This window comes from Haliaeetus albicilla, chromosome 1, assembly GCF_947461875.1.
Source record: "Haliaeetus albicilla chromosome 1, bHalAlb1.1, whole genome shotgun sequence".
Lineage (NCBI taxonomy): Eukaryota > Metazoa > Chordata > Aves > Accipitriformes > Accipitridae > Haliaeetus > Haliaeetus albicilla.
Window position 1 is genome coordinate 67,752,800 of NC_091483.1, and position 20,690 is coordinate 67,773,489.

General features: G+C 36.3%; 2 protein-coding genes across 7 annotated transcripts in view; one reads left to right on the plus strand and one right to left on the minus strand.

The window, feature by feature from the left end:
* The window catches only part of LCORL (ligand dependent nuclear receptor corepressor like), an 88,980-nt gene extending 86,127 nt beyond the window's left edge, over nucleotides 1–2,853 (plus strand). For 2 of the 4 annotated variants that reach the window (XM_069792922.1, XM_069792943.1), the window contains exon 8: nucleotides 1,737–2,853. In XM_069792922.1, coding sequence (XP_069649023.1) covers nucleotides 1,737–1,796 — 60 coding nt within the window. In that variant the 3' untranslated portion in view covers nucleotides 1,797–2,853. The remainder of the gene's footprint in view (nucleotides 1–1,736) is intronic. The other 2 variants (XM_069792958.1, XM_069792933.1) reach the window with 2 other exon arrangements.
* A 3,881-nt stretch (nucleotides 2,854–6,734) lies between these two features.
* The window catches only part of NCAPG (non-SMC condensin I complex subunit G), a 28,557-nt gene continuing 14,601 nt past the window's right edge, over nucleotides 6,735–20,690 (minus strand). Inside the window, exons 11-22 of one of the 3 annotated variants that reach the window (XM_069792979.1) lie at nucleotides 19,539–19,628; nucleotides 19,197–19,376; nucleotides 18,630–18,740; nucleotides 16,655–16,774; nucleotides 14,854–15,090; nucleotides 14,353–14,534; nucleotides 11,971–12,145; nucleotides 11,387–11,548; nucleotides 10,625–10,796; nucleotides 8,394–8,486; nucleotides 7,865–7,943; nucleotides 6,735–7,000 (exon numbers count right to left, since the gene is read on the minus strand). In XM_069792979.1, the coding sequence (XP_069649080.1) occupies nucleotides 6,874–7,000; nucleotides 7,865–7,943; nucleotides 8,394–8,486; nucleotides 10,625–10,796; nucleotides 11,387–11,548; nucleotides 11,971–12,145; nucleotides 14,353–14,534; nucleotides 14,854–15,090; nucleotides 16,655–16,774; nucleotides 18,630–18,740; nucleotides 19,197–19,376; nucleotides 19,539–19,628 (1,728 nt within the window). In that variant the 3' untranslated portion in view covers nucleotides 6,735–6,873. The remainder of the gene's footprint in view (nucleotides 7,001–7,864; nucleotides 7,944–8,393; nucleotides 8,487–10,624; nucleotides 10,797–11,386; nucleotides 11,549–11,970; nucleotides 12,146–14,352; nucleotides 14,535–14,853; nucleotides 15,091–16,654; nucleotides 16,775–18,629; nucleotides 18,741–19,196; nucleotides 19,377–19,538; nucleotides 19,629–20,690) is intronic. The other 2 variants (XM_069792995.1, XM_069792987.1) reach the window with 2 other exon arrangements.

The following is a 20,690-nucleotide window of genomic DNA, read 5'->3' on the forward strand; positions in this document are numbered from 1 at the left end:
AGAGGCTGTAAATTCAAGAAAGTAACCTTGATGACTAGAGTCTTCTCTGTGACCTATGCTTGCATTCAGTGTTTCCTACAAGAAGGAAAAGATCAGAGCAACAAGAGTGCATGCAAACCAGAAAAGAAGGAAGGAAAATGGTACAAGGCAAAAACAAGACAAAAGACAGAGGCAGAAGAATAAAGACACAAAGAAATGCAGGGTATTGGAGCAGTACCCCAGTTAAAGAGCGTTAGGAGCTAGGGCTAGTAAATCAGAAATGCCTGTTTCACTGCCATGTCAGAAAGGCACACAGCCTTCTAAAGGGCTTGCATAGAAATGTAAAAGAATTGAAAGTGTTTCAGATGATCTGTGAAAAGGAACAATGAATTGTCACTTCAGGTGTTACACGGGCTGTCTTTCCCTCATGCCATGACATAGGAAAAAGTTTAATCAGTCAGTCAACAGTATTTGAGTAACACAAGCTACCGTGTTTCACGTTATAGTTTTATAATTACTGAATGTTCAAAGCTAGACTGTTCACCCATGTGAACACTATACTTCAGCAGAGTCAATCCTTGATAGTTTGCACCTAAGTCCTGTAATGGACCTGGTTTCCTGAAATGCAGCAAGTAAGAGCCATTAAGATATTCTTGCAGCTTAAACACTCCTTTGTGTGCAGGTAGTTTATAGCATGATCATTCTTACCCTCTACCCTTAATTAAAATACACAGAGCTTTATTTTTAATATCTCAGTAATTAGAAATATTTCCAACTTTGTATCATTCTCGTAGTTCTTGAAATCTTTGAAAAGGATGGCAAGAAACAATGAATTGCACATAGGACACAGATCACTGCAGGAGGTAGGCAGTTAAAAAAATAGTAGGGATAGAGAGGTTGTAAACTCTACCTTCTCTTCTAAGTGTGCACAATTACAGCGCTTTATATATTAAAGGAAAAATTTTTTTACAATGAGGGTGGTGAGGCACTGGAACAGGTTGCCCAGAGAGGTGGTAGATGCCCCATCCCTGGAAACATTCAAGGTCAGGTTGGACAGGGCTCTGAGCAACCTGATCCAGTTGAAGGTGCCCCTGCTTACTGCAGGGGGAGTTGGACTAGATGACCTTTAAAGGTCCCTTCCAACCCAAACCATTCTATGATTCTTTATGGCAACAATGAGAGTATGAGTCAATCCACATATACATCCTAGTCTGCTTACTGATCCCCACAAAGGGCTGGGTTTCTTTCCCTTGTATTACTTATTTTCCTAGATCTGAAACAAAATAAAAACTGTCTATATATGAGTCCTTTCATGGCTGTACTAAACTGTCGATGCCAGCAAAAAAAAAACCTAACCCCAAATTCTCACCCAGTTCTTGCTGTGGTTTCACAGTATTCAGCTGGACATGACTTAAGGAAGGCCAGCCTGCGGAACACACCTCTTCCTGTGCAAAGGAATAGCACGAGCAGGAGACTGACCTACGACAGTCTTTGCAAATTAACAGGACCTCAGCTATTTCAACACAAAACAAGCCTGTTCTACTTTTACAACGTGGAGAGCACAGCACAGTCAGGTTCTGATCTCGGTGTTTCTGGAACATAGTGCAGTAAAACAACAAAAAAAACCCAACCGTATACGCAATGTGCCACCACCTCATCTTGCCTCCTATCAGTTTGCTTGTTGCAAGGGAAGAGAAAAGTGTACTAAACTTTTTCTCATTTTTTTCCCTCTCCCACCCCCACTTCTTTTCTCACAGCACGCTACAAGTGAAAGTCTCGGAGCCGCAGAATTCAATAGACATGAACACAGAAAATGAACATTTGAAGTCCATAAAGATGTGCCTTAATCAGCCCACTGAGTGGAATCTGAGTTTTTCAGCAGCATCTCTCGCCAGCTGTAAAGTTTTTAACCAAAATCTCAAAACTGATGAGAACAAATAGATTGCAGCTGTTCTTGCACTATTATTTTGTACATTGTTCCCGATTTTTTTTTCTGCTGAATAATAAGCATTTATTACATTGATCTTGAAATTATCTTGTGTGATTTGGCTTTATATTACTACTAGCATTATTCATTTTGATGTACTTTTTCTTTTTTTAAATATAAAGTTTCACATCTGATCATCATGAAATTCTTGCAGTACAAATTTATATCAGAATCAGATGTTCCCCTTTAATAGTATTGTGATTTTTCTATGCTCTTTAAGTTGAATTATTATTTCCCAATTTTATTTTTGTGCACGAAAGTTAATATATTATGTAATTTGTGGCATAGGTCACCATGTAAAGATTTATGGTAATAACAATTCAAACAAATCTGTAACAGGTGGAGACCGACTACCTCGAAGCAAAGCAGTAAAAAGAAAAGGTAAATTATCTGAGGAGATCTCCTTTGCAAACGGATTGAAATGTATCGAACAACCAGTTTGTTTCTGCAGTATGCTTTCATCTTCATTTATCTTGAGAACTTCTGTGTGACAGTGTTTAATGACCATAATGTCTAAAAGAAAGGCCAAGCCTGCAGGAGACTCTCTCGAAAGATTGTCATTCAACAAATCTGTATCTGCACTTTTTGAGGTTTCTGCTAAACGGTCTTTCTTCCCCTTTTGTTTTTATGAATTTATGCCTGCCACCAATTAAAATGGATGTAAATGCTCTTCCTATTTCATTTTTTCCCCCCGTGTACTTTGGAAATTCAATGTAAACATCAAAATTTTAAACTCTACTCAAAGTAGTAGTAAATGGTTGTAGCTGACTACATTGTAGACATTCCATGCTTAGATCAGCTTCAGCAAGGTTCATGTACGTCATTCATCAAAACTTTATTATTAATAGAGCTATAACAAAAGTGTTAGAATAAAACCATATGATATATTTCTCTTCTCTGGAGTCATACATTCAACAGCTAGAGTAGAGGTTTCTTAGTTCAACTTCTAATAAGTTGTCTGTCCTTTACTTGCCAAGAAGTAATTTTCCAGAAGGAAATTTCCTTGGAAGACACTGTATTTTATAAAACAAACGTTTTAAAGATTCACTTAAAATTATCTTCTTACTTAAGTGATGATGCAGTTCTTCTTTACACAAGTTTGTTGGTTTGCAGGTGCAATCCAGTAACTGAAATAAAAAGATTGTTGTGAATTCTGGCAAGTCTCACAAGATCCCACAAGGATATTGAGTCACTGAACTGTTAAGACAGCACAGAACATGATTAAAAGAATGAACATTCATCATCACGCCACACTGTCTAGAGGGTCTTTATGTATTCTCAACTGTTTAATGCACTTGCATTCCATGGGGCAAGAAAGCCAACAAGAGAATTAAACTTCCTGGGGGAGAGGCGCTGAAGTTGACTTCAGTGGAGCCCCACCAAAGCACAAGGAACATTCAGGAGTCAGGGCTATCCAAAGAGGGACATAAAAACAGTCTTTCAAGCAGTGAGACTAATGCAGCCGGTATCCTGTTCGTGTGCCTGGAGGAGCAGATGCCACATGGATTTATTAATTTCAAAGACCGAGTAAATACCAGAACCTTTCTGTTACAGACATGTCTGTCTCACCTCCAAGCAGCTGTCTAGTTTTTTAACTTTTAACAATTATGATCTATTCCTTTGTGTCACATCGAGTTTCAATTAGCTCATGAGTTAAAAGGTTTTCAGGTGGGAGTCAGATGCAGGCATAACCCAAGCTCACTAACCACTTCTTTAAGTCAGACAATAAACAACAAAATTAGAAAAAGAAATGTTCTTGGTGCAGCACTCACCTTTCACCTTGAGACAGCAACCAGGCAAAGGAGACTTATCAAGAGAAAGTCTTTTAGTTTGTAGTCTGAAGAGACTGATTAGGCAAGCAAACAAAACCAATCACAAAACTGGTTTTAAGAAAAAAAACTAGTATAGGAATAAACATGGGATCATTTTAAGTTTGACAACAAATGACTACTATTTATCATTATTTAATATGGAATCAAGTCTAGATCTCGTATGCCTCTTGTTTGACACCACGTGGTGTTCAGCCAGCAAAAGGAGAGAAGATACACAGTAATTGGTTCAGAGCAACAAAGAGGCTGTTTTTACGTCAATTAGATTCTTTTAGGGATTAAAATCTTATTTCTTAATTAAGCAGCCAGGAAGTTAGGTACTTTCAACCTATAGAATTAAAGTAAATAAAAATCGGCAACATTATTTTAGCTAGAGAGAGTAATGCATACTAAGTCAAGATTTTTTCACTGCAGGTAGTAAGATACTTCCAGACTTGGCTCATTATCACCTTTGGATGTACACTATTGCTACCACATGTGACTTGCTTGAAAGTCAGCTGCATACATTTAGACCTTGATTATTGCTTAATAATCAGCTTTGAAAAATACAACACACATGATCATCCTATCCTGTAATTAAGCAGCCATCCTTCTTCAAAAGATGAAGTAATTGTGCAAAAGCATACCAAATTTTCTATTGCACAGAAAACCCGTCCCTTGACAGGGCGCAGGGCAGGGGAAGAGCCCAGAGGGGATGGAAATGCCAGTTGCTGGTCAAGTTTCTAGCCTGAAAGAGGATCACAGGGTAATTCGGGCATAGAAGGACCTCAGGAGGTCTGTAGTTCTACATCCTGCTCAAAGGCAGGCCAGCTGTGAGGTCAGAGCACATTGTTCTGGACTTTATCTAGTCAGATCTTAAAAACCTCATAGGACAGAGCCTGCACAGCCTCTCCAGGCAACCTGCTCCAACTGTTCTCAGCCTGTTCCGCGGCCTTTTTGTCCTTGTATTCTGGTCCAAGTTACAATTTATGCCCATTGGGTTTTGTCCTCCCATCATATGCAAAGAGCCTGGTTTCATCTCTTCAACAGACACCTTGCAGGTAACTGGGGGTCCTCCCAACACCCCCAGGCTGAACAAGCCCAGGTCCCTCTGCCTCTCCCCACAGGGCAAGCACTCCAGCCCCCTGACCAGCCTAGGGGCCTCCACTGAACTCACTCCAGTTTGTCAACATCCCTCTTCTATTAATACACACCAGTGAAGCCACATCCACTGATTGGCAGGCAACTTCTGGGAAACGTGATCTTCTCAGTACAGGATTCCTAAGAGATGCCAGAGACAGAACCTGCGTATGTGGGAAGGTGCAACAGAACAGCAAGAAGGCAAAGCTGAGGCATTCCCAGAGAAGCCTTTATAAATTAATTGCTCCAGCTTTTCCTAGAAACTCATTTTAACCAAAAATGAGTGGACTAGCAGCAGTTGCTGAAAGTATATTTGTGGCCAAGGAGCAAACCACTCACGAGTGAGGGCAAGAGAGAACTTGTAACTGAAATTAAAAAAAAAAACAAAAAACCCCTAAACTTTAAAGCACAAGGAAAGCTCTATTTGACAATCAAATATATACTTCACCTTTTTTACCTATGTTCAGGCAGCATTCCAGGGGACAGACACTGTCTCTGATCTCAAGTGGTTGCATGTACACAAACTCACACTAGAACACAAGCTGGAGATTTGAAGAAAAGAATTATCAAAAAAGGGAGCTCAGGACTTCAAAATTCTGCTTAAAATGATGAATAAAAATAATTCACCAGTTACATTAACTTCTGAATAGCACATATCAGCAGAAAAGTGTGTCACAGCATTTTGCAGTTTAACAAGTTTCTAACAAAAACTGAAAGGGAAGAATAGCAACACAGTTCTATCTGTTTCCTATATGCAAGCTTGAAAATAGCATAACAGTTTGGGCATTACACTTCAGGAGCGCTACTTTTCACTTGTGTCCCTAAGCCATTTCTGCGAATTACCAAAGATCATTTACAGTATATTTACTTATTTTAAATGCAAGTTCCTTCAAAAGCTACATTCGGCATCAGTAGTTGAGATGCACCTGTCAAGCAATCAACATTTTTCTCCAACTGCCTTGGAAATTATCTATATTGTAACAGACATGATTGACAGTGTGTTTCCACACCAAAAAACTAGCATGTCCAGGGTGTCTGCTCGGTCTGCTCAGCCACCAGTGACTACTACATGCAGTTTAAAGTTACTCTTCTGTTGTCTCTCTAAAATTCGTGACTATTCCTAGGTATGTCATTAGAAAAAGGTTTGTGAACTTCAAAGCTACAAAGAAATCAAAATTGTAAGCCACTTTAAAAAGACAGTACACAGACCTTATTGAAGTACTTCATTTTTTGCCCGTTCTGTACTTAGGTATTCCTTTCCTTATTGGATCTTATTTTATACCACAAATATTTTTATGCTTTTCTAAAAGCACCTTACTGATTTTCCGTAACAAGGTCAAGATCATTAGCAGACTTCCAGGCTTAGGTTTGTAAAATCAGCAACTCAGTTTTACCATTTTAACATTATTTAAAATAAAGTGGACACATATCTGCAGGAAGCAGAATTCACAGTTAAGATCAATTCTATTTTACGTTAACATGAACAATAAGACCTGGTCAGCAATGCACAGGCTAATAAATACAGAAAGTATGTGCATAAAAGGTAGGTACATTCAAAATTGCTGCCATCACAAGCAACCACTCCAGGTCAAACATTCTCTCTGAATAATGTTAAATATCAAAACAGCTTTAACTATTAAGTACTTACCACCAACAGCAATTTTTATTTGCAGATAAAAAGTATTCTCTGCTAAAAAAAAAAAACACAACACAACAAAAAAACAAACCAAATTTTGTTCAGGTAATATTTTAATATGTTTTTATTACATGAATGATAAACTTCATAGTGTGAAAAATCATCAAAAGCATCTATTTTTAAAAAATTAAGTTCCTAGAAAAATCTAGAATTATAAATGATCATAATATAAAAAGAGTTAAATATGACTAACAACAGATTTATTTTTCAAGTCTGATGTTAACTTCCAGCGTTAGCAAAGCACACTTTCTCTCCTTTTGTATTCATTGATCTGCTTCCCTATTCAAAAGTCTTGAAAGATTCATTCTTGTTTTTTCAAGTGCCACTGTTTTTGCTCGTCTTGAAGGCCTTGAACTTGACATTGGGACAGATTCTGGAATTTCATCACCACTGAAATGTAAAATATTTTAAAATAAGGCCAAAAAGACTAAGCAAACTGAAGAGTTTTTATATTAACAAACTTGAAACATGATCTTAAAGAGCAAAAGTACTTCTTACTAATTATAAACTTTTTATTTTTTGAGAGGAATATATTAAAGTTTTCTAAGTGACATAGCAGTATCAGTAAAGATAACCAAGTGTTAGCAGTTACAAAATAAGCAAAACCCCCAAAAGATTAGGTGGTATCAAAGTAAACACACTGAACAGGCAAATGGGAATGATTGACCCTGGTCACCCTAAAGTCTGTGGCTTACTTGCTTGAGAAAGAGTGAGCACAGCTGAAAATTACAAAGATAAGGTCATTTTAATGCTTATCTCCTACAAGATCATAAGCAAAGGAGTGTGTTGTGTATATTCACTTACCAGTCATTTGTAGAAGCTTATCAACCACATGTTGAAAAAGAAGCAACAAAAATGTGGAGGGGGAAAAAAGAATTTAAATAAAAAATAAAAAAATTGATTCCTCCACAGAACAGTTATTAAAAAAGCAGAACAAGTGATTGGAAGAAGAGTAATACTGTAAGGCAAAAAATAACTTTTGTCTGCTAGAATGTATATTAACTCTATGCACAAAAGGTACGTTAAAAAAAGAATTACAGACTCTTAGGCAACAATGATTAAAAAGTCAAGCTGTCAAACCTGCTATTGTTTCAGAAGTACCAGTTCAAAGGGGTTTTTTTCTTGAATATTTATCTGTGTATTAGGAATAGAGGATATTAAAGATGCAGGTTTGGGGTAGGAAAAACATCTGAATTAAAAATTCCTTGCTAGAACAGACATCATGGTTTTGATGGTGGAGAGAAAAGGATTTACCTTTCACTACTGCATTTTACAGTTGTGCCAGTTTTTCTTCTGCTCACAGACCTCACTTCTGCTGCTGCTTTCCGTTGTCCTAAGTATAAGCAAAAGTCTCTTTTCATATCATGATACCATTTCTTAAACTAGTTTTGTATCTTTCTTCAGTGTTTGGTATTGCATTGAAACATATAAATACCCAGTCACCACAGATAGAACGTGGTGACAAAACGAAACCAACAACAAAAAAACCTGCAATGTACCACTTCTCCCATAAACACCTGTACATTACTGTAGATGACTGTGGCCAAGTTATCTTGAAATCCTGTAGTCGAACTTTTTTTCTTCTTTAAATCTGTGTTGTTGGGAGAGGCTAACAGCACAAAAATTTCCACAAAACAAACTATTTTAATCTTTTAACAAATAAAATTTTAAAAACAGAGTATGAAGACTGAATGTTTTTATATCTTTATTTTCACAAAGAGTTAATATGAAATTATTTTATTAAAAACAACTAGTATTGTAGCCAGAAAAAGCTAGTGCATACCTCTGCCAGCTTTGTTTCTTGTGGATTTCAATTTTGCAGTTGCTTTACTTTTAACTTCATTAACTGGAGTATGAAGAGCATCTTTATTATTTTCTGTTAAACAGAATAGCACATGCAGAAGTCATAGATAATAAATTTTAATTTATCTTAAGTACCAGTATTTTAAGTTTTGGCTGTTATACAAAAAAAGCCACACAATTTTAACCCCACTTTTTCCTTAAACTAGAAATTAGAGAATAAGGCTAGAAGGAAGCTTAAAATGTCACTCAGCTATAACCCTGCCCCAACACAGGTTAATCACATGTAAACTATTCCTGGGGTGGTGGCTGACAGCCAGCTCAATACAGGTCAGCAGTGTGCTCTGGCAGCCCAGAGGGCAAACCCCATCCTGGGGTGCCTCAAACACAGTACAACCAGCCGGTCAAGAGGGGTGACGATCCTGCTGTATTCAGCGTTGGTACGGCCTCACCTTGAGTACCCTCTGCAGTTCTGGGCCCCACAATTTAAGAAGGATGTTCAGGTACTTGAATGTGTCCAGAGGAGGGCAACAAAGTTGGTGAAAGGGCTGGAAGGAATATCCCATGAAGAGCAGCTGAGGACTCAGTTTGTCTAGTTTGGAGAAAAGGAGGCTGAGGTGCGACCTCGTTGCTCTCTATAGCTTCCTCAGGAGGGGAAGTGGAGAGGGAGGTGCTGAGCTTTTCGCCCTGGTATGCAGTGATAGGACGCGTGGGAATTGTTCAAAGCTGTGCCAGGGGAGGTTTAGACTGGACATTGGGAAGCATTTCTTTACCAAGAGGGTGGTTAAACACTGGAACAGGCTTCCAACAGAGATGGTCAATGCCCCAAGCCTGTCGGTGTTTAAGAGGCATTTGGACAATGACCTTAACATGCTTTAGCTTTTGGTGAGCCTGAAGCGGTCAGGCAATTGGACTAGATGATCATTGTAGATCCTTTCCAACTGAAGTATTCTATTCTAGTCTTAAAATTTCTAAAAATTTCAGGAAATCTTTCTTCAGCAATCTCTGTTATTGCTAGGAAGCCTTCCTCCTAACATTAAATCTAAATCTCCTTTGCAGCACCTGCAGGACAAAAATAGTTTCTGTTGCCCTTTTTGCTCACAGCTATCACTTAAAAATTTGAAGTAGTAAATGCTGCTTTATTTTTAATGATTCCAAATGTATCTGGGGAGGATTGGGAGAAGGGAAGGGAACAATGCTTTTCTCCTACAACCTGCTTTTTAAAAGTGCTCAAAAATCCTCTTCCATTAGAAATTCATATCAAAAAGTATTATCAGATGTTAGAAGACAGTACAACTATTTCTCAAAAGCATACTTCCAATAAATATTTGAAGACATAAGCATAGTAGATATAAGAAATTAAAAGTATTTGACACTTCCAGAAACACCAGATTAAAGCCCTGAAGTAATTCACTAGAAGATATAAAACAAATAATTAGAAGAAATGTTAAAAGAAAACGTGATCTGCTTAAAACAGTTGCTTGTCAATATCTTTGCTTTACTGCTGCAAGCAAACCTAAACAAGTTTCATCCAATTGCTTTTCTGCTGAAAAATGTTAGACTTTCTGTGCCACCAGCACAATGTACACTGCTAAGGTACATGCAGCTGCATAAGCTGTGGAAAGTCTTCCAGCTACTTCCACTTCAAGCTCTTAAATAGCAATAAAACCAAATCTGGCTCCAACATACGAGCTCCTAACAAGGACAGACCGGTGTCAACACTGAAGATATCAGCTATATATTGCTATAATATAGTCTGCAAGAAGCACAGGCATGGTAAGTCTAAAGTCTAAATACCCCACAAAGTACTTGTTTCTTTCTCCAAGTTAGCAAGTCACATTCTAAAGATGAGTTAGTCAACACTAGTATTTAGCAGGCATACAAGTGTGCCAAACAGCTAAAGAAAAAAAAAATTTAAAAAAAAAAAAGAAAAAAGAGCAGCCTATTTTAATACTGTGTTAAAAAGAGAGAGCTGCAGGGCAGAGCTTAAGACTCAAAATACAGCACTGGTTATACTAGAGTAATACTGAGAATAAGAAAATAGAATTGGATCAAAAAGCAATAAAAAAATGGAAAATACTTCAGTACAAATATTTTAAACTGTATGCATATTTACTGGATGTTACCATTTCCCACTTTTCAAAAAGTAGATTAATTTAACGCAGGAAAACTAAAACTTATTTTCATACACATCTAAACAAGTCAGTTGTATACCTTCTTCATTTTGAATAGTATTCTCAGATAATGTGATGTCAGTTTCCTGTATCCTTTCAGAGAGCCCTGTTTCCTCAGTCCTTTCAGTGTGGTCTTTGCCCAGATTAGGATCTTTGGTCAAGTTCGTCTTTATCTTCTCAATAGCTCTTAGACATAGTTTATCTTTCACTTTCTGGAAAAGTCACATTTAATGTTAAAAGCTACTTAATTTTACAACTATTTATTTTATCCATTAAATTTACCCACTAATAGGATTAGTTAAATTTACTGTATGAAGGATACAATGTGTGACATGAAGATGATCAGTCAAGTTGAAAAGAGGAACACTTTCTCCATCAACACCAGGCATTGAAACCCCAAAATACTTTTTTTGTTCTTTTTTAAAGGAAACCTAAAAAACATTAAAGCAACTGGACCTTTCTGGCTGAGTCCTGGAGTATAGCTACCTCTGGATAATGTGCCCATAGTAGATCAGCATTCTTTTCAACATTTCTGTATACTATTCCTCTGTCACACTCCCAAATTTTACTTTATTTTCCCATATTAATAAAAGCATCAATGTAAAAACTTTCACATCACTCTTGTAATCCCCTCCCACTTCATCTTAAATCAAGCACCCTCTTCATGTTGCCTAATGATCTTACAGTTACGTCATAAGTTTAGGCGTAAAATTTCAGTAACTAAAGATAAGCCATCCAAACTGTAGAAGGTATCAGATTGCTAATGATTAAAGAAGTAAGAACCATGTTATTTATGTACTACCTCTAGAATGTCATTGAGCAGAACCAGAAGATTCTCTGTGGAAGAGCTACTAATTTCTAGTGAATTTAAAGCTTTTGCATAAATCCGAACATCTGGTGCAGTTGGGTCCATCAAGATTTCATTGCAAATTTTCATTGCTAAACTGTCATGCACTGTTAAGTCCTGTAAAGGAAAGTAATTAGATATCAGAAGTTTCGCTTGGAACTATTTACAAAACATAGCAATGAGATCATTCTGATTTAAGCAGCTAATGACTAATTTTACAGAGTAAACATTTTACTAAAATGCAGTATTTTGAGTACATACACCAACTGATTTTTATAAATACTTTTCCCAATATAGACATTTAGCCATAGTGCAAGTTCCTACTAGCATTTTTTAATTGTAAGAAGGAGAGGAAATTGAGGAAAGGGAGGGCAGGGAGGTGAAGCTAAAAGATTTCATTACCTGAACAGTCATTCATTTAATCCAGCTTCTGACACTAGGAATCTCAGAAAGGCCCAAACAGCTAGCAGTAGGTAAAGGTGGTCAGTTCCTAATCTCTAGACACGAATATTGTTTTCCTCCAGTTTAACACACTGTACCTGATAGTCCTGAGACTTTTTAGACTGGGGTTTCAGTCCACTTGGTCTGGTCAGGTCAACTAACAGTTCAGAAACATTACTGATATCTATTTCAGACAAAGGTGAAGTTGCAGGAGCATTTAACAGTGTTCGCAGAGTTGGAAAATAAGCTTCTTCAAAGCATTCCTGGTTAGACCTGTTTCAATTGAGTCAAACATTAGTAGCATAATGAGACAAACCTTAATTTGCCCCTAAATTTTCTCTTCTATGATGAAAGTTCACAGACCTACTACAATTCATCAATCAAAGCAAAGTGGGAGCAGTGAACCTTGGTAGAGACAGCCAGCAGGATCAAGATATCAAAACTACTTCACAGAACCAATTTCTTTTAAGCTTCAGCACACGGTATTGCAAGTAAGTTTTAAGTAACACTTCCTGCCTCTGAACAGTTTGAAAGTTCATCCTTACTACTGAAAACCTAACTGATATACACAGACACATTCTCTCTTAAGGGACAGAAATACATTTCTCTAAATCTTTTATTTAGATTAATCTGTCTTCTGCTCATCCCTCCTTCCTGCTAGCTTTTTTCTTTGGGGATACTTCTCATGGTGTAAGAAAGCAAGGAAGCCTGGCAAAAAAAATGCAGTGCTTAACAAGATTTTTGGAAGAAATACTTGTGCTTTCTTTTCTCAGAAGTTAGTAACTCCTGCCAAGCAAACCTAAAAATCATGTTGCACTTGGTTCTGTAGCAAGTTGTCTAAAAGCATAGTTCCACAAGACAGGTCAAAACAATTTAAAAGGTAGGGTGTCAAAAACTACAAGGTATTAGTAGGTGAAGCCTTTTTTGTTTCTGATACTTCTTAACTTCATATATGAACCCAAATAACTACAGGAGAAAACTAAGAAATAATTCAAAAAAAGCAGGTTGTTTGCTGCTGGATTATTGAGCCAAATCAGCTGACCAAAAGACCTTTTGAGCACTAAAACCAGGGCAAGAAAGAATGGAAGCAAGAACTCTCCCTTTCAGCAGCTTTAAGGCTTTAGATTGGCTCAAGCATAACTGAAGAATCATTTAGAGATTTTTTTTTTTTTTAAATTTACAGGAAATAGTCTAGTAGCATATAGCCACGAGGTAGAACTTTCTCCTCTTAGGCTGCCAGAGGGTTTTCTTTACTCTTTAAAAAACATTCCACAAATAAGAATTGTTCACTGGTTACAGAATCTTGTCCCTGTTATTAGCGTGCCATGCCACTCCATTGACATGACAGAATATTTACAGAAGTCAGCATCAACATTTTTTTCCCCCTCACACAGAATTCAAATATTTAATTTCAAAAAGTAAACCTCTTGATTATATCTGCAACCAGATGAAGAGGTTAACAGAGCAGCACCCAGAAAACAAATGGAATTTTAAAATTTGGTGAGAGATCAGTACTAAATTAGATATAAACCTCAGCCAAATCTCATTCATTACCTGAGTTTTCATGTTCCAAGTGGCAACTTTGCAGACAGTTATGAATTACACATGGTAATTAATAATTCTTTTCTGAAAATACAGTATTGCTAACCAAAGATAATCCATGATTCATCTTAAAACGAACTGTTTGTGATCCAGAATGCAGATAATGTTTTGAGACAGAAAATTAATGAGGTTTCCTAACTAAACAGAGATTCCAAATCAATGAGCCAGACTAAGGTTTAGGATTTTTTTTCTCCACTGATTTTTCTGATTTTTGCCTAAAGCAAACACCATGTTTTTCTTTTCCAGAAAAAGATCATCTATGAGGTGCCAGAAGGAGTTGCCTCATTTGCAAGTGACTTTGAAATACACAGAATTACTCAGGTGGGCAATCATTAGGACTCATAATTAAAAAAAAAAAAAAAAAGAGAGGGCAATTCACAGGGTCAGAAGGGTAAAAGATTATCACTGTTAAAAGCTTAAATGTTAAAAAAAACAAAAACAAAAACAAAACCCAATCCACAACCAATAGCCTGCTGCTTTGACATCTGCTGGGCACCGACTATTTTCTTTTGAAGCATTCCTGCTAGCTACTTTTTAGTGACACTTCAAAGTCTAGCTGTAGTGCTCAACAGCGTAAATAAGCAAAGCACATCCTTTTAAATTAATCTCTATTCAGTATCTTGAAGAACAGTTTCAATCATAAGCTTAGGAAAGAAAAAAGTAGAAGGCCACAAGGATAAGAAGGAATTAATAGAACGTCTTCAGAATAGTCATAGGTTGAGATTATATATGTTCAAAAGTAACACACATATGAGGCTGAACTAGACCCTTAGGTCTAATTTGCATTTGTGCAATTTCTGCTTGTGCAAGATCAAAAAAGGTTCCTAAAGCTGCTAGACCAATGTATATTTTCACATAATAATTTACAAAGGCCATACCTATTTGCATAAGCAAATAAAGGGAAGAAAACTCCTAGACAGTGTCTAAGCCGAGTATCCTCTTCTGTCACAGGATTATACCACAACAAAACAAGACGAGAAAGAAGCTTGGCACTAATCAGCCTCCCAGAGAACATCAGTTTGGCTATGCCTTCTGCAGTTTCTGTCCTAAGTTCTGAAAACTGAAGAAAGAACTGGTCATTTACACAACACACCAACCACAGTGTTTTTCACTAATACTGTATAAGTCTACATTCTATTTTGCCAGTCAATTCTCTACATTCACATATTTCCACCTGCACAGAATTCAAAGCTAGCTCAAGAGTTTAGTCTATATCAGTGACAAAGTCGTGGTCATTTTGTAGGACAACTGTTTTGACATTAGACCATTAATTTCAATTACACATCATGTAATATTCACAGGCAACTTAATGGGATGGTAAGCCTTCTGCAAAAATCATTTTTAAACAAAACTAAGGCAAATTTTATAGTATTTCTTACCTCACTGTCTAAGAAACCAGAAAGAAGCTGCAGGAGGCTGTGAATTGTAGCAGTCTCTTCTTCCTCCTCTATTGTTTCACTTTCTTCCTCACAATTTTCAGCTCTAATGCGTGCATCTTCACTTTGAGAGTCATTGCCTCTTCTGGCTTTAAATGGCTCAATTCCAAACAGCATTAGTTGATCAAAGATTGCCTTTAAAGCACTGAGCTTTACATTTATATTATCTATTTGTAAAACCTAGGTTTAATAAGGAAAATACATACATCATCTTACAGTAGACCACCCATGTTAACATTAAGCATAATAAGATTTTTTGCTTTAATAAGATTGTTTAATTTGGGAAACTTTTTATAATACTTGGGACAAATTTCAGACTCAGCGATACAAGTTTAAACCTGAATTTGTAATACAGTCTGGGAAATAATTTATCAAGTCATCTATGCAATTTCCATTACATAAAATCAATTGAATTTCACTCACGGAGTGAGCATGCATGTGTGAGAGGTAATTTTATTGTTCAACTTCTAAGCAGACATTGGACAAACAGAAAGTTTATTTGCCTGTAGTAGCTCCATAGTGGTTAACACAAGCACTACAGAAAAAATACATAAGACAATCCCTGCTCTGAAATACTGTATAGCTTAATTAAAATAAACAGCATGTGAAAAGACAGCAGGGAGCAAAACAGTAATAAAAGTCAAAGTTGCATAGGTTACTATAGGTATTATAGTTCAAATTAACATTCAAATAAAACCATACATAGTGGGTTAGCCTAGAGATCCTAGATCTGTTTAGTCCAACACCCTGCTTTTGATGGCAGCCTACACAAAGAATTTAGGGTTTAGTACCTACAGAAGTTACTAAAATCTAAAGTCTAAGTTGCTAAAGCAACTGAAATCCTCCCTAAACAACCAAAATTATTTTTAATGAGACATACTCAAAGGCAAATTAAAAGCAGTAGTATATGCTAACTTTTTAGGAACCGAAAGTTTTCCTGCTATGGTGACTGACAGCTCTATCATCTTGTCTGAGCCAAGCATATCATCTCAATGCCTGCTGTCAGTTCTCTTGAGTGTGTACATGAACATACTCTTAATAAGGCACAATGGCCACCTATGCTTCTCTCAAAGCCAGGGTCTGAAAAGTTAACAATTGTGTCATCTTTTATGTAATTAGCTCAGCATCAGAACATTTACCACAAAGGTGGACGATGTGGGTATTATGGCATCCAACATGTTCCACATCCATAGATGTTTGGCCATGCTATCATTTGTTGGTTTGAATACTGCTTTATCCTCTAATTAACAACCCTTCCTTAATCCATACAAAATTAATAATTCAGAAATTAAATTAGACACCCAAGATCACAGGTAAGTACGTAACAGAAATGTAAAAGCAATCAGTCATGTTTTTAATTTGGTTTCCCAAGGAAGGAAGGCTTACACAATCCTACAGCTTCTCTTTTCTATGTTGTAATAGCAGAAATATATGACTGATTTCACCCAGATTCAGAAAAGAAAGCGAGACCTTACAGATAAAGAATTCCTACAAACTTTGAAGACAACAGGTAACCTTACAAAGTAAAGGCATGCTACTACCAAGACACAGTATCAGCTTGAATATTATTAGACATCAGAGGAATCTACATGAAAACACACTCTCCAGATCCAGATCTTTAGGAAATCAGGAATCACTGGTTCTCAAATAATGTAACTGTGTAGAATAGTTTGTTATAGATACAAGACTATTTTTATTTACTAAGCCACACAGACCATCATCCATTCCCCATCAGACATTTTACCTGTAACAGCAATGCAAGCTGTTGTCGGGCAAAGTCTTTGTTCTGAAGGGCACAGCAACCCAAACACAAAACTGCCATATTTCTCACAGCTGGATGGACATTAGTTATGCCAGGAAGTATCTGGAAACAATAATATTAGACCTTATAGTTGAAATACATAAATTGAAAATAAAAAAACTGACTACTGAAAACATGCTTACCCTGAAACTAAAAATAATTTCGTTTGATACAGGATTGGAATATACTCTGTTTATCTAGATATAAACAGAAGCCGATTGAGTATGCTGTTTGAAATCAGTAATAAAATAATGGCGAAAATCATGAGTGTTTTGCTTTTTGTTTTTAATAAATATTTGTTTTCAAACAAAACTGAATTGACCACTCATTGTGAAATAAAAAAAAAAACCACACAAGAACAAACCTACACATTTCTTCATAAAAGACATTAGCATTCTTGCAGAGAAACAATACCCAGTTTCAAGTTGCAAAAATACAGATGCCCCTTTCATGTACTTGAAATAGTTTTGAGAAGACAATGGTAAAAATCCACACAAAAGAAAAGCCAGACTAGATACAGGGTGAATGCTACAATGGCATCGTTTTATATTTTTGCATTTACTAAAGAGTTCGAGTTTAAAACAACAACAAATAAGATATCTCAAATCATGTAATATGTGAAAATCCAGCAGGAACAACAATAGGAAAGCAGGATCTTGGAGAAAGAAAAGTGGAATAAACAACAAATGTGGAAGTTAAAGACCTAATGAAAAAGGTTTCTGGGGGACACATAACACTAATTAGTATTTCTAAGAATACTTCTATACGTCTGAAACAAATCAGGTGTGGTTCCACTACATTTAAGTTACTCTAAATTGGTGTTGCAATTTTCTTTGCAGTTTGAATTCTAAGAATGTGCCCGTACTGACTCAGGTCATCTAGCCCATTATCTCATTATCAAAAAAGATCAAAACCAAATTCCTATGAAGTATTACCTAAACAGACTAAGTAGATACTTCCCAAGAATTCTTGTCAAGGTCCCAACATTTTGCAGCCGAGAGGTACCAGAGCTGGGAGGCTGTTCCTATCTACCTAATCATTCCATAATATTTATTTTTCTTGAATTTGCTCAGTCTTCCTTGAAATTTATGCAAGTGCTCACCACACACGCATCCTGTGACAAAAAATTCCACAGATTACATATTATGTGAAGAATCAACTTATTTCATTTGTTTTGAGCTTGCTAGTTGCTAGCTTTATGGGCTGATCAACCAATCCTTATTCATGTTCTCCATAATACTCACATCTTAGGACTTCTCCCCTCTCTTAGACCCTGCCCCTAACTTCTTTCTTCTCTAGGTTACAAAAAGGTAAACTATTTAGTCATTCTTCATACAGAAGCCATTCCATGCTTTTCTTTGCTGCCCTTTTCTTGACCACTTCCAATTCAAATATAAACTTTCTAGATAGATGGGATAAGAATTGCACTGAGTATTCAGATGTGGCTGCACCATTCATACAATGGCATATTATTTTTTGTCCCCATTTTGTTTGCACACTCAGTAACAGTTAAAAGTCTGTGATATTTAGAAATGTTCATCTTAAAATCCATACTTTTCACAATGAAAACTAGGAAATATATCTTGTAGGCTGTAAGAGGCCTGCAATCCCACTGCCTTATTTTTCAATACAGAAATATTTTGCTTTTCAAAGGTGCTAAGAAAACAGAGGGGGTGGGAAGGAATCCCCCCAAACTTCTCCTTGTACATGGAAGGATGAAAGAAAGGTCTATATGAGTTCCAGTCTTTCTGCACCTCCAGGACACTAGGTTCTGAGAAGGCTTAAAAGAACCAGACACAGCACTACAGATACAGCAAAGTGATTGTGAAATAACCACAAACCATCCTGCCAGCACCTAAGGGCCAGCTATGATGTATTCATTTTTATTATAATGTAAACAGTATTTAATCCTACATACCAGAGATTCAGTGATTTCATTAATGGTTGGACCAATTCCTTTAGAAAGGGACATGATCTTCAGAAGCTCATAACACATCATCAGACACTTCAACAGTGTTTCAGGATCATTCTTCAAGTAGGTCAGGAAAAAGAAAAACATTATTAATACAAATGGTGGCTGTGATAAGGAGAACGGGGACATTAATCATAATTTTTCCCTACCCAAATAAACACTTCCTGTCCACTACACATTTGCTGTACAAGAACATTAATCAAAATCTGTCTATAAACTATGATGAAAAGAGATTCAGGTTTATGTTTTCAGTTAGTCAAAAACAATAAAACCAAGACCCTTTTAGAATCCTTTAGTTACTCAAGGACAAAAGAGCAGTTTAGCCGCAATTCATTTTTTTGCTAGAGCATACCATCAGCTTCTATACATGCAGAAGGAGAATACCAATACCATAAATGTTCATTTTCAGTTTTAAAAATTTAGATGATACAAGGGCAAACTACACTTTCTTTTAAAACTATGAGTAAACATCAAGACCTAACCAGCACATGGGAATACAGGAAAGGAAGAGACCTTTTCCACACGCATTTCTTTAATTTCAGGTTGCTCTGCTTCTTTTATCAGATCATTTTTATTGTGTTCCAACTCAGTTATTTTCTCTTTTAGTACTGATGCTCTATTAAAATCCTGCAGAGTAATGCATTCTTCCAAAGCTTCTTTTGCTTCAAAAAGTTTCACTTTTATTTCAGCCAACTGAAATACAAAGTAAAAAGAAAATTAATGTAATACCATAACCTTTGTGGTATTAGCCAACAATACACTATTGACACTAGCCAATAGTACACTACTATATAAAACTCTTACTAGATAGATACGCTTAAAAAATATTTTTCTTGTTGACTAAAATCTGCTTACCTTAAGCTCCCGCTTTCTTATTTCAGCTGCATCAACAGGCTGGCTGACTGTAACAATTGGCTCACGAACTTCTGATATAATTTCTGCAATCTGTTGTTACAAACAGTATATTAGTGCCATTAATTTCAGCTCAGATGTCAGATACTATGCATTTAACTTTTCCAAATTTAAATACCAACCTTCTGAAAACTTATTGAACATTTGTGCAGTTTCCCTTAACAGCTAATTCACTGCAAATAAGTCCACATTTTGACAATACATAGTCTAACCATGAAAGTCTAGCGTTTTCTACCATTCACCTAGGTAAGCAAGAAAATAGAAGACCATATACCCATAAATAAGTTCAGCAGTTTCTATGCCAACAGTTCACAGGCACTATCTCCTCTAGATCTGAACACATGCTTTAAAAAGGATTACTGGTAACAAGAGTAAGTTTTTTCATCTGTTACTACTTCAATCAAAATACAACAAAGAACACTATCATTTAAAGGTCTATAAACCACCATATGTAGTATAAGAAGCCATGTAAGCAATTTAATTTCAAGCCAAATACATGCATAGAACTAGAAGCAGAACTTGGCTGAGAGTTTTTCAGTTCGTTAGGGGATTTCTTTAAAGTCAGACCCATTATGTTAATTAAAAAATGAGATGAAGCATGAGGAAAACTAAAGACCACATGAGACAGGATAGTCTTAATTTATCTTGTATCAGATCACCTCAGTTTAAGTTCCTCTCAAGCTGTGCCAAATCAATGGAATGTATTGAATCAGTGTATTTCACTACATAATAGAAATGCACACATTTACTAGTACTATTGTACTGTAATGCTAAGATTACCATAGTTCTTCCAACATAATCATGTAACAAACCTATATCCTAGCTTTAACCACTGCATTGAGGTTTTCCAAAAGTGGTCTCTGTCCTTAAGTCCAGGGTTCATTTAAAATATTTGAGCAAAACCAAGGGTCTATTTTTCAGGAGTCAAGTTTAAATAATTCTGTTGTATATGAAGACTCTACTATATAAAATACCTTTCTTATAAGGATTTTAGTACTTAGGTAAAAGGAGGGAAGAGAAATTTGAAACCTGGAAATGTACATTATCCTCACTTTGAATGTTTTAGTCAAAACTGTTTGGATCTAATATGACAAA